The sequence below is a fragment of the Dromaius novaehollandiae genome, chromosome 9 (assembly GCF_036370855.1).
Source record: "Dromaius novaehollandiae isolate bDroNov1 chromosome 9, bDroNov1.hap1, whole genome shotgun sequence".
NCBI classification, from domain to species: domain Eukaryota; kingdom Metazoa; phylum Chordata; class Aves; order Casuariiformes; family Dromaiidae; genus Dromaius; species Dromaius novaehollandiae.
In genome coordinates this window covers 26,686,677-26,711,804 of record NC_088106.1, presented here as the reverse complement: position 1 = coordinate 26,711,804, position 25,128 = coordinate 26,686,677, and the positions used below count along the sequence as shown (strand labels likewise).

General features: G+C 41.6%; 1 protein-coding gene across 1 annotated transcript in view; it reads right to left on the bottom strand.

Annotated features, from left to right (window-relative positions):
* Positions 1 to 25,128, bottom strand: part of AMER3 (APC membrane recruitment protein 3) — a 42,827-nt gene that overhangs the window by 13,174 nt on the left and 4,525 nt on the right. The window contains exon 2 of the mRNA XM_064516971.1: positions 19,360 to 22,410. Coding sequence (XP_064373041.1) covers positions 19,378 to 22,389 — 3,012 coding nt within the window. The 5' untranslated portion in view covers positions 22,390 to 22,410 and the 3' untranslated portion in view covers positions 19,360 to 19,377. The remainder of the gene's footprint in view (positions 1 to 19,359; positions 22,411 to 25,128) is intronic.

The window sequence follows — 25,128 nt, the reverse complement described above, 5'->3', positions numbered from 1 at the left end:
TAAAGAGAGTGAAGAGAACAAATGAAAACTGCCCTGGGGTGGCAAATAAATTAGACTTAAAAATTTTAGGCTCTAGAGTATTTACTCACTTTGGACATATCTTCCAATAAATGTTTAGATTTAACATAAGTAATATGGAATGGTTTGTATAATTTAGGAGATGTGAATATACTTTGTTTTCTCTGAATGTAACCATGATGCTGTCAATGCGTTTTAGCAGTGGAGAAGAACTGGTGTGTGTTTGATTAGCTAGTGTCCATGCTAACCTAAATAGAACATGTTATTTAACAACTAAAATTACCAGATTGACTAATTCCTGCATATGCAGTCTTTTTAACTGTAATGTTACTGAATCTTTCAGTCTTCCCATGTGTGGTATGCCACACTGAGATGTCACCATCTGCAGCCCTAGAGAAGTATTAAGTTTGTTTGGTTTTGCCTTTCCCATTTAGTTTTGTTGCATTAAAAATAACCTCTATGTAAATGCTTCCAGGGATTAATAATCTGTTTTGCCTTCCACACTGCCTTTGGCCATCAGATCTCCTGGCTGGTTATTAATGCACCCAGCAAGGGTCCAATAGCAGAGTGGTGTTAATCAGTAGCATTCTTACTGAAGTTATTAGATGGTCACAGTTGCCCTAAATTTTGAGTAGATTGAGTTACTTTTGCATTTTCACTTGTGCTGCTGTCCTGCAGGGCTGGATGATGTTGACTTTGAACTGGACAGCTCCCTTTCAGTCAGCTTTGAACTGTTTTCAGCACAGACTCAGCAAGAATCTGTGGGCTGACTAGGCAGCTCTCTACTTATATCCCTTTAGCAACAATTTGGAAAAGAGAAAGAAAGTGAGCTTCCTTCCACTGCAGTTATTTGATATGCATATTACAGCCACTACAGAAAGGTGGGACTTTGAAAATAGTACATTTCTTCCATTCTTCTGTTGGTATTTTCTTAGTAAAAGAACCCAAAGTAACACAGTTGTCAGTATTGCTTCATCTAAGTATCTCAAACTGTTATGTTTTAATCACATTAGCTATTGATCTAGAACCCACTCAAATCCCTGGAAAGATCTCCATGGATTTGCGTCAGTCTTTATAACGTCTGTTGATGGGAGACTTTCCATTTAATACAGCAAATCAGGATGGGATTTATGCAGAATTTTACCCCTTAGCAACCACACTGGCACATTTCCTACCCACAGCTGGTACAGAATGAGCAATACCAATGCACTTCTCAACACAACCTTCCTGTCTGACTTAGCCTTCAACTATCCAGCTTCTGTCCCCGTGCACATTCAGGTCAAGAGTTCTCACAGAGATGCCAGGATTTGGTAAATTTTGTGATACTGATATCTGTCTCTTCTGGTCGGAAGAAAAAACAGCTAGTCTGAGTTCACTTTGAGTAGGCTGCTGAGTGACTATCCAAGGGTAAAACAGAAATATGTACCACTGACCTACTTAGTGTTGAAGTCTCCATGTTCCATTATTGATGAGTTGATCTACTTAATGCCCTTCTTGTTGTATGCAGTTAGTTCAGTGGCAGGGTGATTTCAACTATCTTTCGCTTCTGGACTAATGTAATTAGAATATCTCTGTTCTGTAGTCTGATATTCCCACCCAACGGACTATATGCAGCGGAAATATATATGCTAAGTCAAAATTTTGGATATGATTTTAAGATCTAAATTTAGGCACATAAGATTATAAATTTTAGCCTGAATGATTTACTTAGGACTATACGGAAAAGCTCTGGTGGCGCTGGAGTCTTGTGCTTTGAGATCCCAGTTTAGAACTGGTCAAGATGGGGAATTGTTTGTTTTTTTAAGACAGTTTCTGCAGAATTCTAATGTATTGGCATTATCTTTTTGTTTTTTTCCATTATTAGATCAACTCTAGCAATGGACCATGCTTTTCTATGTTAAAGAAACTCGATTAACTCTGACCAGCTAAAAAAGCAGGCTGTGATCCCAATAGAATTAAGATTTATTCTAAAATTTCATTTTTGAATGTGTATTTTAAACAGATCTGTTTTCAAAACTTACTTTTGGGTTCAGTACATGTCATGCTGATAATGAGAGATGTGAATACAGAGTTATATCTTACCTAATGTAAATGACTCCATTCATGTTGCTGAAGGAGATGATTTTATTTTTGGAAGCAAACTTTTTTTTTAACTATAAAGGCTGGGAGTGTGATAAATGTAACTGTCAGCTATGGCTTTGTGCGAATGGAGGGGTGGAGGGGGAGAAGGGGAAGAAGACGACTTCCTGTGCTATGTTTAGCAGTGCTCATGATGTAAAAACAGCAATTGGTCTTGACTCTAATTTAAAGTTCTTTAAGTATGATGACCTTGTTATTCAGAAATTGACTGTATGGCTATATGAGTTTAGTTTAATAGCCACCTCTTAGAAAAACAGGAAGGCAAAACAGTGACTCGGGTTAGGACACCTGTTGGTAAACACTTCAGAATAGGCAAAGGGCAAATGCCTGAATTCTTTTCTTTGGGTTTCATACCTTCTAGCTTCCTGCCAAGCTGAATAGCTTATCTTGCCAGTTATGGGAAACAAGAGATCACGTGGACTATGAACTATGATTTTATGTTGAGAGATGAGGAAATTCTGTTGAAGGGAAATGAGTGTCCCATACAAACTCCATTAGAGTGCTAAAGGACTTAAGCCATCCTTGGCATCTCTTATAGATGAACACCTCCCCATTAAGTTAGATATACTGCAGACTTTTTCTATTTTATCATACTTCTTTTCAGACATTATGCTTCTTTCCTAATGCAAGATATTAAACATATCAGCTGCCTGTGAAGACTGTCAGGTCTTTCTGTTTACAGCTATTCCCAAGAGCCTGGAAGGGTGAGCCACAGATGTTGAATCCAGGCAGATCTGCTTGGTTAACCATGGCGAGCACACATGATACTACTAGTATTACTGGGCCTGCTCTAGAAGGAGGATCAACCCAGAGGTGAATGAAAAGATAAAAGCACAAGTGCAGCTAAGTTTTCTGCAGTAAAACATGAGCTGTGCCGAGAACTGCACTGAACAGACAAGAGGGCAGTTCTATGTGATGTTTCCGTTCCTGCATTTCAGTCACTGATGTAGGCTGCTCTCTTACTTCCAATCCTGTAGAGTTGCTCTGCCAGCTGGGAATGTACCAGTATGAATGTGACTCAGAAATGTTGCCAATTTTTGATAATACTATTGAAAGTTTTTGCTTAGCTATCCAGGTATTCCATTTCCACATAGGCAGTCTTTGATGAGAGGGTTTGCAGTGGGTTTACAGCCCTGGAACAAAACCTAAGGATCTGGCCTGTGGTTTACCATCTTCTTGATTGCACATTAAGGTTGCTCAGCCAGCTCTTTCTCAGAGAGCGTTAAATCGCTGACATGTTTTCATCTCATAACCACAGCACAGACTCTTTGCCTCTCCCCCATAAGCCAGCAAATTAGGACACAGTCTATTGTAAACTTGCATGTCCATTAAATGATATAGATGTAGAATGAGTTGGAATATCTGGGAAATTAAGTCCAAGGGTGACCTTCATTTTGCTCCTTACCTCCTGGGGAAGCAAAGACTATTTGATAAAGGCGGGTGACTAACACAGTCAGTATTTGCTGTTTAGTCAGCAGTTGTATTCACGTGAGTGAATCAATTAAAATGTGATTACATTTTAACACCAGATCTGCACTGCATGTGGACATCCTCTTTTGCTTAAAAGATGAAAAGTGGCTACTTTGACATCACAAATGAATAATTTGTCGTATTTTCAAGTTTCCATTTGCATCCCCTTAAGACAGTCACTTAGAAGGTTTGAAGGTACTGTATTTTATGGCTAAAATTTCTAATAAAAGTTGGAGAATATGAAATGACAACCAAGGAAATAAAGACAGAGCAACATCAAATGACCCTTCAGTTCCACTAATACTGTTTTCTGTACTGAATACTGTAACTGCTGTGTTTTCATGCCGTGATGAAAAATATTAACATACTTGTCTAATCTTAACTTTGATAGCCTCAAGGAGAATAGTTAATATTCCTGTTGTATATATATTTGTGTATTATTTTGGCAAGATGATTGATGGAAATGAAAAAATAATCTGTGAATGGTGCACAGATTGTGAAAAGGAAATGATTCATTATTTCACAGAATACAAGAAGTAATAGGCTCCTGAATACTGATCAGGCAGTAGACTTAAAGTACATAAACAGAAGTCCTTTTTTTTCCCCCTCATACTGTGCAAAATTAAACTGTACAGTTCATTTGTACAGACTGTCATAGAGGCCAAAAGTGTGTATTGGTTCAAAATGAGACTGAATAGCTCATTGAAGATAGGTCCATTTATTAAATGTAATGTCATGAATGTCGTTTACATTTAGCTCAGATAGTTTGATACCACTGATTGCCAGATAGTGAAAAGTACGAGAGTATTTGGATTATTCTTCACTGTCCTGTTTTTACTTTCTTCCATAAGCATTCTCTCCTGGTCACTATTGGGAAGAAGATAAATGGGGCTTTCATCTGATCCAGTGTGTGTGTTTTGCATATTCACATAAATACGAATGTTGAATGTCTAATCTATTATAAAAGTATTCATCCTAAAAATCTGTCTGCCTCTGTCTAACATAACTGTCTATCTATCATAACTGTCTGTCTCTCTCTTCCTGACTCACTCAGGAGAATAGACTCCCTCAGGAAGACTCTTGAATTACAGAAGGTGTGAGTTGAGCTTTGTGAAGTACTGCTAAGAAATTCCAGAATCTTGTAGCTTTGGTTAGAGCATTTTGCTACAAATTGAGTCTAAGTCTTCATTCTTTGCTCATCTGTAATTCTTTTTGAAGTAAACCTCATTGATATCCCCGTTGAGCTGAGTAGAGATTTTTCAAATTCCCAGTTTTGTTAAAAACACAAAAGTTTTGTGAATGTTTTCAGTTAGCTCTCAGGGCATAGACGGCCACAATGGCTTCCAGAACTCAGTGAAGGCTTCAGTGCTTTGTTCTCTTAGGTATTTATGCTTGTGGAAATGTGCTTATGAAATAATACCAAGTTATAAATTAATGGAGGATTGAGAGTTGCATCTTTGGAAGTATTTGACAACTGCGCAAAACATAAAAGAATCAGTCCCACCCATGATCCCTTCCCATCTTAAGAGTTTATGTTTGAAGAAAGGCCTGAACCTTTCAAGCAAAATCAGGTCCATTGCTAGCTTTTCCCTAACATGGAACATTTCTTCAGCTTTGTTCAGGGATAAGGGAGTTTAGTCCCTTGCCAGTAATAACCTTGAATGTGGAAACCTGTTTGAAGAGAAATCAAACAACAGTCACAGGGAAGTGGGTTTTCTTGAAGAAGCAGATGTAGCACCCTTGCCTATCAGTTCAGCCACTTGAGAAATCTCTTATACTCAGCTGTAGTAGGGGAAATTACTGGTTTTGTCAGCTAGCGGAAGGGAAATTTGAAGGCACACCTGAAATGATTGGAGAAATGTTCTAATAACAAGATGTTACATATTGCCTTCCCAATACTGTAATACTGGAACTGGACAGGTAGAAAGGTGAAGAAAAGAACTGATGTTATAGTGATGAACCTTTCCGATTTTTGAAGTTAGGCTCATATTTATATTTTGAGTAAGATGGATTTTCCAGGCATATTTGCCCCCCAAAAAGGATGAAAAATACTTCGTGTAAATTTATAATTTTGTAGAATTTTCTTCAATTGATTATGCTGCTTTGGGTGTTTTCGTTACAATTGACTTATGCCCATATTATATAGTACTAGGAAACTATTTCCTATAAAATGTGAGGAGTTTCCTGTCTAAAAGCATAGTAAAGCAATGTTTCCAACTGGAATGCCATTTGCATCATTTAAACTTGATAATAGTCAGGTGCTTAATTGACTGAAGGATTTTCTTCCTGTGTGCTAAGGAGAGCTGTCTCTATGGTAGGATTTTTTTTTTCATTATGAAATGTGTTCATATGAGGGTATTACTCGTAGTTCTGTTGTGTCCACTTCAAATTTTTATGCCTCCATTTAATTATAACACTAGGCATGTTGAGTGATAGGATGAGTGATAAATTGCTGAGAAGTTTATTGATTTTATATCCTGTGGATGATTGCTATATGACATTTTCTTATTAGATAACAGAATACTTTTTACAGATTTCCTAAGCTGATTCAATTAAAAGAGGATCGAGAGTGCATCACATGCCTGCAAATCAGGTTAAGGGCTAGATGTTCTCTGTGCTTTCAGGCAAAGAGACATATAGTTAAGAGAAGTGGAGATGCACCAAGGGCAGCAGAAGAGGGAAAAGAAAAGAAGCCTTCCTGGAAGTCTTGCAGTCCAAAGAGCATACAAGGAAAGACAGAGGGAGGTGGATAAGGACTGTTCTATCTAGAACCTCTTTCCTGGGGGCAGCAGATAAAGTTGATGCTGCTTCTATCAATGTTGTCTTCAAGTCTGCATCTCTTCCCCTCCTGCAGAAGAGAATCAGTGCTAAGAAAGGTGAAAGGCAGCAGGAGGAGGGCAGCAACACAAAACTGTGAAGGGCTTGGGTGTGATGCCTAGAAGTAAGGAAATTTGGCACCACATTCTAATGGAGAGTGCTCAGGGTCTAAAATTGCCAAAAGGCAATTTTCTTGAAAAAGATTGTTTTTGCTGAGCTGATTTTTTGCAGAGCAGTGGGGAAACCAGTCTTAAACATGTTCAGGAATCCTTTATTTCTCTTTTTGGACCATAGTTTGGTGGCACAGGATTACAAACATACTCTATTCTAAATTCTTCTCTCCATTCAAGATAACTTTTCTGTAGCATTTTTCAAAAGCTTCATGAATAATTAAAAAGAAACTAATAAGAGAAGGTCAGTGGTAATTTACTGAGCCAGTAATTCTTGTAACTCAACATTAGGAGGTGGCAGTTAATTTCTAACAATACTACCACTGTTGTCTGAGTCCTTCTAGGCAAAGAACCAGAATACATTTCCAAGCTAATTGGAAGCTACATGAAGCATTCATTCCTTTAATACATGTAGCATCCCATCTGAAATCACAGTGACTAACAGTGCGTTTATTAATAGAACCAGCCTCAAAGACTTTGACAGTTCAATTGAGTCGAGCACTGTGATTCTTGAACCAAAGCCTGTGCCCCCTCTATCCCACAAACATGCTAGCATGGAAAAGCTGTGTGATGGCTAGACTGTGCAGCAGACTGTGGAAAGGGAATGCAGAAGGATGGTACGTGGCCTATGCACTGTAGGGAGCCGTGCTTTTCAGCAAATCACTGCAATGGAGTCAGAGGTGGATTTGAAATTACAGCTAATGCTCCATGATCTGTGGGCTGTTATTCAGATTTTGGATTAAGCAGATTGTGCATGCAGGGCTAGCTGAGATGCACCACGATGTAGATGTGCAGAGCCATGCTGCATCTGTTGCTGCACGCAGTCTTGTGGACTCTCCCAGGTTCGCCCGGCTTGCTTAGCTCCTATAGCAGGCCAGACCAGATGCAAGCAGTTCCATGCAACAAACCTTTGGTCTTGCTACACTGCCCTCCCAAGAGCCCATATTATCTATGCTTTTTCATTATCCAGGTCTGCTCAGCCCAGATAACGGAGCCCAAATAACAGAGACCTGTCAACACTTGAAGAAATCTGTGACTCATAGGAATATAGCAGCAGCTGTTGTGTTGACGAGGGAGTACCTCCTAGGGGCTCCTTGCACGTGGCTTGTATATCCAGGGCATATGCAGGAAAGCATTATGTGATGTTGAGAAGTGCAACAAAAGAAATGCATATAGAATTGCTAGGTTGTGCTGCTGAGGTTATTGCCAACATTTTGCTTACAGGTTTCCAAGATGTCAGTAAAGCACAGTAATTTTGGTTACTGTTTTTAGGACTATACAAGTTACAGCATCACTTTAACTTCCTTCAGATGCAGTACTATAGCTTAGTGCAGGAAGTCTGGCCACCACCTCCATTTTGGAACTCGACCAAGGGCTTCTTAAATTGCTAGAAGGTCCATCTGGTATGTAACATTCATCCTGCTTAGACCAAGTGACACTGGCTTACAAGGGATCCTGTACCTCCCTTTGCTGATTCCTAGTTGCTGGCTTGCTTGTTTCTTAGTTCATGTAAGGAATAATCCAGCCGTTCTGTTAGGCTTATCGCCTACCGCTTTCCCCCACGCCTTTTCTGGGCAGCAGTAGTAAAATAAGTACTTTCAGAGTGCAATCCTCCAGGAGACTGGTTGTACATTTCAAGAACATGTCTCTAAAGCTCAAAATATATAACCAGGGTAAATGTCATGATTTATTATTTGTTTTCGACTTTCAGTGTAAAGATCTGAATGTTTGCTAGGTGAAAAATCATAATTACAGTCTACATCCAGCCAGGTGATTTACATACATTTCATTTGAATTGCCTGGTTTTCCATTACTTTCGGTAGAATGTCAAGAATAACATCAGCTAAAGAAATGGAGAAACTGGTTGTTATTCTTTTTTTTGCTGGTAGTGTCTGACAGTGTGGGCAACTTGAAAATTCCATCATCTACCTGAACAGAAGCCAGACTATAACTGAGGTCACTCTGCTACTCAGGATTGGGCCAGTAATTGAGTTACTATCCAGTACAATTATAGACTTTTCTGTTCTTCCTTTAGCAAGTAAAGGAAGGTGGAATGCTTCTTGACTTACATCGCGTTTCTGCACAGGAGGAATCCTATCCTGCTGATCAGAGGAGATAAGAACACAGCTCGGTGCAGCATGCTTCAGTCAATATCTCAATTACTGAGTACTGCTTTATGTTTCCAAAGACAGTGACTAATAGGAGAGTGATGGGATTTGGTGAAATTGATTTCTGAGGAAATATTGCAGGTTCTAAACGCGGTATCTTGTCAATTTAAATCAATCAAAATTCCTAATGATGTTCACTGCTTGTTAGGCTGAAAATTAACTACAGGATTTGGTCCTGCAGAAGTACAGCTTCCCTAAAATGTAACTAAGGCAGAGAGAGGACCGGCAGAATGGGAGAGGCATTAAGGTAGACACTGGTAACTGTAAGGACTACAACCAAGCTAGAATGAGGAAGGTGTTAACAGAAGGTGATTAGAATGGTGGAACCTCCCTTTTCTGATCATTAAATATAGATTTTTTTGGAGTGCTCAGAAGTACACTGCAGAGCAGCATTTGACAACTTGGAGTTTGGGGAGTACTACTGGTTGGTAAAACATTAGAGAATGGCTAGTAAAACATTTAATAAAACAAAGTGAAGAGCATACATTTTCCCAAGAAAATAACCAAAACGTAGGAAAATTGAAGTAATGAATGGACAGTGAATATTTAGACAAACTTTTATTCCGTTAAATAAGAGTTGTGCAGTCCCTGTACTTCTCTTAAAAAGTTGCTTCATCCTTGGAATTTTATTTTTATATTTGAAAGACTAAATGGCCTTCAATTAAAGAAGTTTGAGCAACACCACAATAGAGTCTAGTCTTACTTGGGAAATGGTCAATTATTCCAGCATTTTATGTTTGTGTCGTTTGATGGGCTATCTGATTGAACTTCTGTGGTTCATGGACATTAGAACTTCTATATATGCTGCTGGGGATGCTGTCTTTATGTTTTATAATATAAGAAGTGTAAGCTTCAGAGGTCTAGGGTGCAATAGACAGAATTTGCGTTCCCAAGTTTCCTTCTCTCTGTTATTTTATTAGTGCCACCTCTTTTGCTTAATCTGAATCCCTAGCTTGTTTTTAACCTGCATTCCCACCAAAGGGTACCATACAAACTTCTTCTAAGGGGCACAAGCCTATGTATAACATCATTAGGAAGTTTAAAAGTCATTTTGTTTGACAGTCAAAATGCGTTCATATAATTTGGGATGTTTTACCAGGACTTTGAAGGCATTTATCTAGAACTTTTGGAGGAGGGAGGAGGAGCCAAGCAGCATACTGGGACATCTACATTTCTAAAATTTCTTCCGAACTCCAAAGTCATAGTACTAAAATCCAGGTCTGTATACGGGTGCATTTTGGGTTAGAATAACTGGGAATGCCAAGCAAATACTTCTCCAGTGCATATACTGCCCTTTTTTCCTTATGTATATGGAAAGAATGGTTGCATATTAACTTTATTTTTACATTTTTATATCACTTTTTCTTCCTTTTCACTGTCTGTACATATGTATCTCTATATGTATAAAATCTTGTAACATAAAGCTTTCATGTTTTTATCATTCTCATATAGCATTCAATCTGCAATAAATGTCATTTTTAAATGAACCTCATCCATTCTTAACTTGTGTTTCAAGGATGTCACTCAATCATAGAGTCTAGCTGTCATCCACTTCAATAAACACCAAAGGGAAAACTAGCGTATCTTTCTCTAACAGGAAAATGAGACTTTATTAGTTTTGTCACATGATTGCTTAAGTCAGACAGCTTTTGGATTCTGAAAAAAAGCTAAGTGCACTTTTAAATTTGTAAGTTCAATTCATTAGTGTTCTGAATATTACAGATTATAACTAAAGAGCACTTTTGAGAGCTGAGATGATTGAAGCACCATTAGCATCTTGTTAATGACTGAAGTTTGAAGAAATCTCTCAAAACCCCTTAAATTGCAACCCGGCTGTTTCCTTTTTTTGCTGTCTTAGTTGCTTAGCAAACTACTTCTATATACCTAATCACTTTTGCAAACTAACCTAACCAGCCTTGCCCTGATCAGATAAAAATCCATGTAAAAACATTCACTTGTTACTCAGGAAGCTGTAAATTTGGGGGTTTTGCAAGATGCATTTTGTAGTGGTTAGACCACCATCTTAATTATAAATGGGTTTCAGGGAGTTGGTTGCTATAGCAACAGTCTACTTAGTGTTTTTTTCAGCACAAAACCCAACTTGCCTGAACGTTCAAGGGAAGACAGAATGGTTAAGGAAGGGAAATTCAGCTTGCATCTGTCTGAGTGCCACAAATTGCAGCATCCTCTATTTAAAGTAAGCAGACTGGAGAGAGGCTCCTTTTCCTCAATGTTTTTCCTGTCATTGACAACCCCCCCTTTGATGTTTGTGTAAAATACAGCCATCCCTTATTTCAGAAATGCAACTGCACCGAGGTTAATTAAAGATGACACCCATTGAAACATTTCCTAAAAGAACAGTTGAAAGTAGAGGGCAAAATTGCTCTTAGAAAGATGGAATTGTAAAAATTGTGAGGCAGTGTTTTGTCTGGAGCGTTTCCAGCTGTAAATAGGGCTCCCTCTCTCTCCTTTCTGAAGTCAGGTAGAATTTGCTTTGCCATCGATTTCCCTGCAAACATCTCCCTGGTTGTGTATCACAGCCCAGAAACCACCTTGGCTTGATTTTTTCCCCCTTGTTGGCTGTGAGATGGAAAAACACAAGGTAGGGGCAGGGGGCAAAAAAATCCTTAATGCTGCCAAACCTTAGTTTCTCATTCCCCACTCCTTGTCTCCTTTGGTCACCTCTGCTGATGCAATCAAAGCACAGAAACGAAGGCTCAGTTCTGTGGTTGCTGGGGGTGTTACATGGGGCTCGCCTGGCTCTCATGGGCCCGGCACAGAGGGTGCTGTACAAGCTGGTCTGTTCTGTTAGCATGCTGAGCACTGATTTTGTGCATCATCATTTGCAACGAGCTGCAGATTGGGATTCTGCAGAGTCCGCATAGCTCCTCTGCAGGCTCAAGCAGGGAGAGGGAGAGGAGCAGTGGGTGCTAGTGCAGTCTTGCTGGAGCAAAGGGCCTGGTCTAAATTATGGCTTTGCTTCCTTGGTGTGCAATTTCTTTCCCAGCGCTTTCCCACCCTATCTGGCTCAGCCAGCCATGTGGGGATCTTCCGAGAGTGAGGAGGGGGCTATGTCTGCCTGAAAAGGGGGTGTCAGGCTCTTGAGGGTGGGGAGAATTGTCTGGGAGGGATAAAAAGCTTGGGGGTGTTTTTTGAGCTGTGAGGAGGTTTCAGCTCAGCAGACATGTGGAAAAGAGAAGGAGGTTTTGAAGTAGATTGGGTTGACCAGGAGGGAGCAGCAGGAGCGTACAGAATGTGAGAGAGAAGAGTTGAGCCTGTTTGGGGCAAGTTGGTAGGCAGCTTGTCATGAAGAGAAAAGGGTTAGATTTGAAAAGGAGAAAACTGCAGTTAGAGAAGACAGGTAAAGATGCAACGGGCCAACAAAATCTGTGTTCTCCCAGCTTGCTCTCTGTTGTGAAGGTGGAATTGGTCTCATTCTGAGATAAGGACAAAGAGGACCTTCCCTGAGGACCTTCCCTTTTCTTCGATCTCCAGTAATCTTCCCAGTATCTTGATCGGCTACTCCAGTTTCTTCTTTGATGATATAATCACCTTTAAGGAGAGGGCAGCTGATTGTGGGAAGAAGACAACTTGCTGGCTGCGGTCTCACAGTATCACTCATGCAGTTGTCATCACTGGCTGCAACCATCATTAAAGATACTGCCACAAGATCTTTAAGCTTTACCTGAACAGGCCTCTAGCAGTGTACACAGGCCTAGATTTAATGCCTTACTCTATAACAAGGTTCTCCAACATACAGTACTTCTTTGCTTACTGTCCTAAGCTGTATTGCTGTCCAAGAACAGGGAACATCTTTCTCACCTTTAAATGTTGTAAATGAGATGCAGTCTCCATGAATTTGAACAGAATGAGAGACTTGCCACTTCAGATGTATACAGTCTCGCCTTTCTTGAAGAACTAGCAAGGACAATTTGCTTAAAAAGCAGCAGCCTCCCAAGAGACCTGAGGGGGAACAGTGCCCATTTTTGGTTACTTACTTAAGAGTGTCCCGTGTCTGAGAAATGCAGTTCATTGTGCAGGCTCCCTGTGCTACGGTTCATCAGCACTGACTCATGGTGACAGCAGTGCTTTCTGCCTGTCATTGTGACGGTCAATTTTTTTTGCTGTTACTTCAGTCAGATTTTAAAAATTTTTTTTCAAGAAAAATACGTAAGTGGGCACCAAGTGGCACCTAGTGGCACCAAGGATTCCTGTGCTTTTTATCTCCCTGGGCCAAATCTATCAGCCTTACTAGTTTGTGAAGGTGTTGTTTATTGAACAGCACTGTGCAGAGATCTCAGCCTCACACACTGAAGTATGGCCTCTGCCCTGAGTATACAGTCACAGCACTGTTCATAACCTCTCAGGTGTCACCAGGCCACAGAAGGGCCGTTGCCTGTTTCAGGGACAAACGGACGTCAGAAAAGGAACTTAAAAAGAAATACTTTGCAGGCTATAAAAATGAAAATTGATACAGACAGTACAACAGACATCAGATTTTAAGAGGCACCTGAAAGAAACCCACTGAAATAAACTATAAGTGCATAACATGAGTTAGATGTTGCCATGTGACTTTGAAGTTTATATATAGAATTGAGTTTAGAAAAGGCTTTGACAAACTAGGGAGCGCTAAACCCAGATGCCCAGGAGGATCCTGTCTAGCACAGAGTGTGCTGGTTGCCAGAAGCTAATAGGTTATTTCAGATTTGGAAATTCTGTGTTTGCCCTGTTTCTTACACTCCTTTCCCAAGCACCTACAGCTGCCCCCTGGTAGAGGCAGGATGCAATGCTATTTGGCGGACCTAGTTCCCTTCTGCACGGATTAGGGGTTTTACACTTGAGACCCGAGAAGCTGAGGTTACCAGGCTCTTCCTCCTACTCATTTATTACTAGCTGGCTGATGAATATATTCAACACCAGATTTGTACAGAGTGTTCTCACAGAATCAGAGGGCTGACAATCTGCTTTGCATTTGGTGTTTTCATGACTGCATTCAAGATGGGGCTAGATCCTCTCTTGTTTGAAGAGGCCTGCTCTTGTAGGTGGATACTAGCCTCTCACTTTCCCCTCCTTCCCACCCTTATGTCTTCCTGTGCATCACAGCAAAACAGAAGGGCAGCAGGTTTTCTTCAGAATGGTAGTGAGTGCTTCATCCTTTCAGTAGAACAGATAGGGCAATATTTGGACCCATCCCATGCAGGTGTTACAAGGTAATTACCTTTTATAGCCAAAACCTGATCTGAAATTTTGCAGTTAAATGTCAGGCAAGGCACAAAGCCCCTGAACAAGCAGCTGATTTGTTTGCATTCTGCCTTGGCTTCTTCCCACTTCTCACATAGAGGCACAGTGTTTCATATGTCCTGTCCCTTAGCCCACGCTGCTGCCTACAGAAACTGTTTTGCTCTATTTTTTTTTCTCTTCCGTTTCCATCCCCATGAGGATCTCAAATTTGAGGCTGAAGGATACTGGGAGCTGAATTCAGCTCTCTGTGTTAAATCTGGGAATCAATCCCCTGGCTTAAAATTTATGCTGGTGCAGTGAAGATCTGAATTTTGCTTTCTGCACTGTTGTCAACAGGGGAAAAATAGAGTCCCTATAAGACTGTATCCATGGAAACCATCCTACTGCAATAGCGGGTAGAGCAGCAAATCTCTCTCTTCAGTTTTAAAATGAAACACATTTAACACCATTATAGTGCATCTGCCATTTCAGAGATCATCTGTGCTGATAACTGTCGAAAAACCATTCTCCAGCAAATAAGCTGGCAAGAACATTTCTTCCTCCTTTCAAATCAGAATTCTGATTTTGGGTAGAGTAAGGATTGATGACAAAGTCCCATGAAGACAGTACGTTGAGACAGAGCCAAGTCCACAAGCAACAGTGTTTAATGAAGGAGAAAATTGTTTAATTTAGCATTTAGCCCAAGTATCTGGGCACCCAGTGACTAACACTCAAATGTATTAGCAGAGGCAGTGGCTTGTCACCTCTGTCTCCCTGCTCTTTGGTTATGTGATACCATTTGTGACAAACAGTATCTTTGTACTTTGGGATGCATTTGTCTGAACAGGAGCATGTGTGTGCATGTGTGTGCGCATGCATGTGGTGGTCTGTCAGATGAGATTTCAGAATCTGGTTCAGTGCAAGACCATCTGGGCAGCTCACATTATAAAGATGTATGGTGCAGAGCTAGAGGCATTTCCAGGGCAGCACATGTGCTGGCTGTCACTGCATTTTATTGTTTTTTACATTTCATTATGTAAGACTTGGTAGAGGACCTCTTTCCTGTGCCACAGAGAGAACTTGGAATATATGCATTGATTGCTCCGGGATTTGAATATGTTACTATACTCTTTCCCTGTTGAGTGCATTTCAGAGGGATTCTGTCTTTATTTTTTCACCTATTGCAAATGTCTCTGTGGCCATTCAGAGAAATAGAACCACACTTTATCAGACAATTGCTTATATTCAGATGAGGCTCCATTCTACCATACCTTTGTGTTCAGTCCAAATACTGCAGTTTCTGCCTTTCCTATGCCTTGCAGATAGAGAAATATCTGTTTGGAAGAAATGCAGCCGCATTTAAGCCGGAGGGGATAAAGGTGAACTGGGGGGAATAGAAAAGCATTACCGAAATTGGCTAGACTACAAGTAGGTCTTCTATTGACGAGGCTCAGAAACACATGCCCATGTCATTTTGCAGAGTCTGGGCTGTATTTTATCTGCTTTTGAATCTGGGTTCCTTTATAACAGCAATGACGTGTGCCATACTTTTTTCCATCTACAGCTGCCCTACATATTATGGCAATCCCTCTTTGATAGACAGTTATCTATTCTTTTCTGACCTGAGGGCAAGCTTATTGCAATGTGCTGTTTTTAGTGCTATCGCTGAAACACATCCAAAAGCTTCAACTGGTACATAATGTGGCTGCTTACCGTTTGAATGAAATGAGTTCTTGGGAGAACACATCTGGTTTTTGTTACCCTATCTCTACCCTATGTCTACCAGTTTACTGGGAGGTGCAGTTCAAACCACATGAAGTGGCAGAAATGTCTCAGTGGTCTGAAAGTGTTGTTTGCAGGCAGTGCTTTGATCTACCTGTGTCCCGTTGTGATGAAATGTGTTGTTGTCTACCTGTTCTGTCAGTTCCAGTGATTTATTAGTCAGGAAGAGACACCCCCAAACACTGCAGCTGGACGATGTTGCCTTGGTCAGGCTGAAGCTTTTCCTGCTGGAAAACCTCCAGGGGAAAAGCGCAGACTTCTGGAACTTGCTTCCTGTGGTCCATGAATATACAAATCTAGGAGTCCTCACCATATTCAGGGGAAGGACCACATTCATTTCCTAACTCCTGGCCTTTTTATACTGAAGAATGAAAACTATGTCTTTCGATCACTTCCTACTGGTAATTTCCATGGACCACATAACCCTTCAATATCCCTATGTAAGGATGCTGTTTACCATAGCGGCCATTTACCCTCATAGTTCAAATTCCTGGTGAGCTCAAATATGAAACATTTTCAGATTTCCCTCTAAAATGCAAAGGAAGGGAGAAGGGGAGGATGAGCTGGGACTGGCATTTCTTGCAGCATCAAAATTAGGAATCTGAGTTCAGCAGGGTGGGGAAGTCAAGGAGAACAGGCATGATGGCTCGGGGGGACCCTGTACACCAGTAGGAGCAGCGGGGATGGGCTTATTTGTTCCTGTGGTACTGGGACATGTGAAAATGGAGTGACAGTTCCTGGAAATTTTAATGGCTTTTGCCATCAGCTTTTTCTCTGCCATCGTGATAAATGGCAAGAAAGTTCACCTTCCCTTTCCCAGCCCCGTCCAGGTCAGGCCTGGGCGTCCATGGGAGGAGCAGGGGCTGCACTGGAGCTGCTTATGCAGCATTTGTTCCGTGGAGCAAAGCAGGGAGCTGGTCTCTTGCACTGTCACTTCTCTCCCAGCTCCTGAGTATGACCTTTAAAACCAGTGATCCTTAGACCATTCTTCATGGTAAGCTCTTGGGGTTTGCACAATCATGTCCAATGTAGGAGTGTTTCTCGATGATGTCTGTCTCTATGGTGTTCAGGGGTGCTGCCATGTTTGTATGTTGCCTCTCTTTCACCACCACCCCCGTGACTGAGGAAAGATCCTGAGTCACTTTGCAAAAAAATTAAAATTTCCAGCAAACCTGTAAGCCATCTGTTAATGTGGGCAGGCAAGAAGATACTGGTAGGAAAACTTGGCCATATGGCAGTGTTTGTATCTGTCACCACAGCAATTTTTAAAATCCATGTTAAATGGCATTTTAATTATTGTGTAAATTCATTTTCTGTAAGAGCTCTGTGACCTTACAAATACGCAAATTCCATCTATATTTAAATATACCATTCATTTACCATGTTACAGACACACCTATCACAGATCAGCAGATCCCTTTTGGAAGGAACTTAAATTAGCTTCTCTTTGGGACTCAGGTGGCAGCATATGAGCTGTGTCACGCTCCCGACACTGCAGGTATCGGTGTTGACAAGTGGTGCCGTATAGCAGCTGCCATTTGACACAAGGCACTGGAAAATGCCCCGAGTCCAGTAGTGTCTACTTGCAGCATGTCTTGTACAGGGTAAAGATACAGTCTGTTACCACATCTGACAATCACAGCAGAAAGTCAGTAACTCCTCTGTCAAAACTAGCATCTCTTTGTGCATTCCTAGCCTGTGAAGGCAAGGACATTTTGAGCAGTACCCAGTGGATTAATATTCACAACAAGCTAGAAATATCAGGCCAATGCACAAACTGAACTGCTGTTCTAACCCCAAAAGCTGTGCCTGGCTCTGATTTCTTACATATACTAGCTGTGACTGTAAATCTTTCCTTGCCTATTCTGAATTTTTAATTTCAGAAATAATCTCATAGAGGCTAGTAGTTCTAAAGGCTGTGGTGTGCTTAAAAGGCAGGCTCTGACCAAAAATGATGGTAGCTCTGCTGGGATGGGGAGCCAGGCAGTACCAGCAGCAGAGAGAGTCTTGCAGTTGCTAAAATAAGTCAGAAGATATAAAAAAATAAGTCAGAAGATATAAAAATTCTTTTTTTAAACATTATTAAGGTGATGGTAGTTGTGTCTCTCTGGGGGTTGCATTCAGAATGCACCAAAAGAGAGATACTCTCCTTAGCACCAGTCGTTTAAGTCTGAATGTGACATAAGAAAGTGGCTTGCTAGCCAGCGTGGCAGGCACCACTGTTTGCAACAAAACTCAAGTGAAAAAAAAAAACCATACTGAAGAAAACACTTCTTTTACTAGAGGAAGATCTAGTTCACTGTTGAACAGGTTATGTATTATACAGATAATGTATTAGTAAAGGGTATCAAAAACTGACTGTCTCTGGTCCTTAACTTCTCAGAGATCTCTCAGAAATATCCTACCCATTCACTGGGAGACTTTTTAGTGGGGAAAAGCATTTTCATTCAGAGGTAAATAATAAAGTAGAGGTAAAACAACAAAGAGGTAAATAGCAAGGTTGAATCTGCCAAGACTTGAGAATATAAGGATGTTTGGGGCTCATATAGAAAGAAACACTGTCCTCCTTAGTTTGTGCTACTTGAGAAGCCTCTGGAGATGACCAGAAAGCAGTCGCACTGGTGTGAGCAGCAAGAGCTAGAGGAGTGCGGTGTTCCCTGGCTCCTCTGTTCAGTAATGAGCTGTTCCTTCGCTCTCTCTGCTGGCCCTTGCTGCAGCCTTCCCCTCCATCTTCCACAGCCTCCAAAGGCGCCTTCTCAGAGTGCCGGGGCAGAGTCCGGCTAATCTCTCCAATTAGCCAGGGCATATAACAGAGAATTTATATGACTTTTATCCTTTTAGGACATGTATAGATAGTGTCTGCTCTGGTACACTTTCGGTACACTTAGCAGGCAGCAGCAGCTTAGTGTTGTGGGCTTTCCCTTGTGCTTGTGGGCCCACCGTATGCACACGCCTGCAAGACAGGGCACGGCTGGCTGTGTTATGACTTAGTGCTGTGATGCCTGGTGTTCTCATGTGATCCCACACATAGCAGCCCACACATCAGGACTCGGGACCGAGCTCTGCCTAATGTCCCGTTATCACTACTGAGGGGAAGCTAGGCCTAATTTTTAAAGTTGTCATTATGTAGCAAGTGCATTTCATAACTTGCTTGTGAGGAGTCTGAGGCGGAGTGATTTCTGCAGTCTGTGGCCAAGCAGCCTTATCTGCTGTGTTGCCTGAAACAATGCAGATCCAGCAGTGGGAGTATGGAAGAGATTCCCTGCTTCAACTGGTGTGAAGATGTCTGCATCTGGGCGGAAGATCGGGCTTCAACCTTTGCGTGAGACTCATAGGACTCAGGGAATACGACACCTGAAATATTTGGCCCTTGCTTTGGGGAACTGTGTAACTTAAATTCTAATCACTCTTTCCTGCCACTTTAAAGCAGATGTTAAGAGCAGTGAAATTGGAAAACATTGAGAAGCCCTTAGTATTTAGCAGAATATGCTGCCATAGGCCTCACTCCGTTAAAAGGGAGCAGATGTCATTTCATTTGTTCCACGTTTATTTTCAGACTTCCCGTACGCACTCACCTTCTCAATGCGAGCATGTTATTGATGGTTCCTCCCTGCCACTGCTGTGTCTGGGGCTGCTGGCTCTGGATGAGGGGACGGAGCGCTCTCTCCAGCCAGTCCTTTGCAGGGGGCCTCTGTGTAACTCCACACCCCGGGGCTGCCTTGCTTGGCCTCCTTAGACTGCAGTGATTTAGCCAGAGAGATGTTGGTGCTGTATGAAGCTTGTGAAAAGTTAGTTGGTATGTCTGAACAGACAGAATTAAACAGAGGTAAAAACGCTGGCCTACTAAGAGCTGTAGTAGAGGCAGAATCACTTGGACTGAGATCAAGTGTGAAGTCTTTTAGATAGGAGAGGGCTTGATTATTTAGCTGGGCATATTCAAAATTTATCTTGCTTCTAGAGACCTCATCCAGGATTCTTGCCCTACTTTTCTGATCTTCAGAGCAAATTTGCTCCCCATTTTGCTTCAAATGATACATACTGTTGGCTCTGAGACTTGTTTCGTAATTATATTGGTTTGTGTAAGGGAGACTGGAGTAGTCTGAATTTTGGGCAATGCAGTCGCATTCATTTTGCAACAATAACTTGTTTTGGTACTGTGACATCTTACAAATGATATTGTTCATTTCATTTCCAATGCATTTGTCTTCCAAGTGCTTGTTTTCATAGCTGATTTTTAAGGATGCCACTTGGGTTACACAGCGCTCTAAGAGCTGCACTATGTTAGTGCTGCCCTCCCTTGGAGTGGGGCTGATGTAGCTCTGAAAGTGTTTCAGAGTAAGAGGCTGCAATGGCTTGTCACAGGGTATAGACAGAGAATGATACATCGGTTTATTTCTGTCCTCCCTGTCCAGGGGATCTGGGGGTGAGGTCGCAGCAGTCTTGTAGGAGTAACATGATTCTACTTCATGGTTATCATTTAATAAAGAGTTTTCAGAGCTCTGGAAGTCAGTCTCCCTGTTCAAACTTTCTGTTGATGTTTTTTTTTCTAGGGGGGTCTCACATCCTTTTGAAACTGTCATATTCTCATTCTCAGCTGATGATGTCTGCAGATTATCTCTGTTGGCCTGTGATTGTGGTGATGTTCTGGTGGCTTCTACAGTCCCAGACATTGCGGATGAATCCTTGTGGTGATTCCCTTCCCTTTCTTGGATATCCAAATTAGAAGTATTAGGGCAAGGGTCTAGGCTGTAGTCTCTTTCAGCAGCATTTACTGAAGAGACCTGGGTCGCCTCTTTGCTTTCATCCAAAGACAGCTGTAGGTTACATGTCTTAGGTTCTCTCGTGTTTTGTTCCTCCTGCTGAGCTTCTGTGTTCGCCTTCTGGTCTGAACTGGGGTTGGGAGAGCTTACTGTGTCATCAGACTTTTCTGGCTGTGACTGAGGACTGTGAAGAGAGTCTGGGGAGGAAACAAGCCCTGAGTGTTTTCGCAGCCAGTTTATTATCCCCATAGTCAGTGAAAGTTCAGTATCACAGAGCTTTAGCAAACATTCTTTGCCTTTCCATGTGCTGTGGAAAAAACCCTGGCTGATAATGTCTACAGCTGGTTGGGAAGCCATGTTTTCCTCAGCTCCAACATGAAAGCTGTAAATGGACAGAGGGATTTCAATGGCTTGTTCTGAAACACTTTCAGATGTGCACAAGTCATCATCTAGGACTGGGTTTATTTTCACTTCGTTTGGGTCATAGAAGAGCTCATAAAGAGCATCCCCACTGTAGCTGTCTCTTGGAAATTTACTGGGGACGCCAGGGGTCTGAGCTTCCTTCATGTCGTCATCCTGTCCAGGAGAGAATGAATCATAGTAGCCTTCATCACTTGTGGATGTGGATTCCTGGTTGTCGCTTTTCGGTGTTCCTGTTTCTATGGAGCTTTCTTTGGAATTGTCATCATCTTTATCAGGTGACACTTGGGGGTCTGGCACAGATGTATCAGCCTGGCTTTTAGCCTTTTCCACATCAGGACTGGGTATCTTCAGTGACTTCTTATCAAATAGAGCACTCTGATGTAACCTCACTGACTTGTTGATGCTGTCCCAAAACTTTGCAAATTCAACTGTCTCATTCTGGCCAGGAGAGGCCAGCTGCTCCACACCCCCTTGGAAAGAGCCCATGATGGGGCTCTCTTTGTGCTTGGCTCGTCTCAGCAGAATTTCTTTGCTATTCTCCAGTTCCAGGTGAGCAGAGCTCTCATCAGCAAAGATTTCCCCACAGCCAGTGAGGGAGTCAAAGCTCTTTAGCGAGGCAACATCTTCGCACAGAGTGTTGCAGCAGTCATAGGAAGAGTCAGACTGCAGCTCACTGTCTGAGCAGTCTTGTGACAAGCAGTCAGCTGCAAATGTTTCTCCAGTTTTGAAAAGGTACTTCGCAAGGCGTCCAGAGAGCTCACTCTTGCAGCCTGGAGAGGGCAGATTCTTGTCCTTCTCAGCCAAGAATGTGAGGCTGTCTGGTTTATTCTTTTTTATATGAAATATATCTCTGAGCCCTTTCTTAGATCTCTTGAGGGAAATCCTCTTCCTGGGAATGGTTTTTGCAACAGCTGGTACAAAAGGCATCTGTGGTACAAAGTTCCTGTAATCTATCATCTGCTGACTGCTGCAGGCAGACTGGCTGGGACTGACCATGCACTCCTTCTTGCTGCTGGAATTGGACACCCCTGAAAAGCTGATGCTATTGACAAGCCGCCCCCTTCCCTTTCCAGAGAAACTTTCTTCACAGGCTCTGTTGCTGGAGCTGCACTGCTCTGTTTTATCTGCCGCAGTAACACAGTCATGGGTTTTACTCTTCCTTACAAGTTTGTAGGAAGAGCCAGATGATTTTTCCAAGCTGTTTTCACCAGCCCCATTCCTTGCTGCTCTGCTAGAAAATCTGTAGTTCTTGTGTGTGGCCAAACATGCCTGTTGGACTTCAGCTTCACTCTGGTTTCCCTCCGGAGCTGTCTTTTTGTCTTTTCCCATATCATCTTTGTTTATAGGAATCATATGCACTGATGGTGCTCTCTCATGTTGCGCACTGGATTTTATGAAGGTTTTACCTCTCTTGAGCTCCATTCTGCTTCCTCACATTTGTTTCTGTAAAGAAAACAGAAGAACAAAAATGTGACTTGGGTTGGTGGCTAGCAGTGAGTGTTCAGCTAGCAATCTCTGAAAGGACTCAGCTGGAATAGGTGTTTGCCCCACCACTATGTCGCTATTAGCATCTATATACTTTGAAAACCATTGGAGAACAGAGGGGCAGATATTAGCATTATACAATTCTTTTTATTTCTTGCCAGAAAGGTCCATCACTGAGTCGTGGTGTTGCATGAGAAACAGATCAAATGAAACAGAAGGACATTTGCAAAGGCTGGAAGACCCAGCAAAGAGAAAATAGTAGGCAATATGGGTTGGTAGCTGGGAGTCTGAGAACATCTTGTTGGTTAGAGAGGAGAGGTGTTTGGATTTGGGATTGCAACTGTGGGATGGCCTTTAGCAAGATAGGGATGCTGTTCCAACAGTAGAAGTGGCATCAGTGAAAAGCAAAGCCAAAGCATTTTAACATGCCTCAGGGAGGCAACAGTCATAAGTCCTTTGGGAAGGATGAAGAGTTCAAGATGGGAAATCTCCTGAGAAAAGGGTATCAAACTTTTGGCACAAAATGCTCATTTTATAGTAAAATAATCTCTACCTATGAATAGAAAATTCATCAACCTTGGTACTTCCCTGGGAAGCATGCTGAAACTGAATTACTATTTTTGCTTCCTCCTGAGCATAATGTACACTTTTTTGCAGTACTACTTTTATTATAAAAAGTCAAAACTGCCACTTTGAAAATCACTGTTAATTTTGACAGAAGGGTCATTCTGGATTTACAGAGACCAGTGTAGTACACTGAGGTACTGGCACAGAGAATCTTCATTGCACATTGATTACCTAGTTTCTAAACATACTGTATTACCTGTGCCACTGCCAATTTTTCTCTATACCTGTATGATTTAGTATTGAATCTGTTTTATGTTTTCATACATTTAATTACTCAATACTTTTTTTAGCCATGACACTTTCAATTTTCCAGCAATTATTTCATAGACACACAACATCTGATTCTTTCCTGCCTTATGTCAGCTCGAATCACCAGTACGTCAATGGAGTTCTGTAAAGATAGGTGAGGGATGAACCAGGCACTTCCTGAAAGCTGTTAGAGAAAGCCAATCCTTGCTGGATGGGAAGCAGGGTTAAAACTCCAAGTCCTGCTCTTGAAAGAATGTGCTCAGTTCTTTCTTAAATGAAACCCCAGTTTGTGATTTATCTTGTTTTGCATTGTTTAGATGTAACTGAAACCTCCTAGAGCCGTTGAACTCTGAAACACACACAAGCAATGCAGTGCTGTGTCTAACACACTTTAACAAACCATGTGTAACAGTGCTGACAGAGTGAAAAACTACCAATGCTCCCAAGAATGATCTGAGAGTGATCTCAGATCAGATCCTTGGATCCAGAGCTGCACCCAGTACAAAATCAGGAAGGATGATTTTAAATTCAGCACCAAGCCTGGCCTTTGTATAACCTTAAAATCCAACTTTCTATCTATAGCCTCCAGAGACTTTCTGATTGCTGGGGCTTGCTGGAAACAGCAATACCCTGAGCAACACCCCACAAGAAGATAAGGGTCTGGGTACCTGGGTTTTCTCACCCACAGCACTTCTCCAGTGGACAGGTCAGTAAAAGCCTGTTTCTCAGGGAAGCTGCAAAATGGCAGGTGATCAGCAATGTTTACCACTCAATTTAGCTCAATGAGAAACGATAGAAAACTTAAGGGTAAAGTGTGAATATTCTAGGTTAGGAGTATGGATGCTATGGAACACATGGTGGGTGGTGACAGATGAGGAGGGGTCTATCAATATGACTGTGGTGTTGGCACGTTTACTTGCATTTGGGGCTGCCTGATAGTATTGCAGATCATTCTTAATGGAAGCCGGTAAACACTTTACTACACTGTCAGATATCTGGAGTTCACCGATGCTGCAGGAAACCTGTTTTGCATATTTAGAAATAGGTCACTGGGACATGACTGCATTCCTTTACTGAAAGGTATGGTGTGAATTCGAAGTTTACTGTGCAGAACTCCAGCAGAGCCAGGAAAATGGTCAGAAACAGCTGACACAGGATTTTATACCAGCTATTAATATCCCAAAAATTAAGTGTCTGACATTTTAGTCCCTTGCAGTTGTAGGAGTAGGTACTGAGTCCCTTTAGGAAGTCCTGCTGCTGAGAAGCTCCGTTCCAGGCTGTGACAGGGCAAATGCTAATGTTATAACAATGCTATGCCTAGAAAAGCTCTTCAACATCCTACAGCTGTTTCTGCCCATCTTGAGTATTAAGCAAGGATATTTTTTGTAGAAAATTGTGTATTTGGGATGAAATAAACTTTTTTCTGTTGCTGCCTAAGGAAGCTTTTTAGGGGTGGATTTGTTTTTTTATCAAGCATGAAACTTAATAAAGCTAAGAATTCAGGACTTCAGTAGATAATTTTTAGAGAAAAGAAAACTTTGATCTGTATCTCCTTAATAACAATGAACTGCCAGTTTGAGAACTGGATCTAGAAACTGCAAGGCATGGTTTTATTTCCTTTTTAATTTTTCTTTCCCTTGTATATGTTAGACAGACAGATTTAACATGAAAGCCCAAATGCCCTGAATACCACAAACATTGAGAATACCTATAGTACAGTAATGGAAGACATGCTGATGCCTCTGCTACCAGTCAATTCTGATAGGGCCATCCTTTGCCTTCAAGTTAAAACAGTTTTAA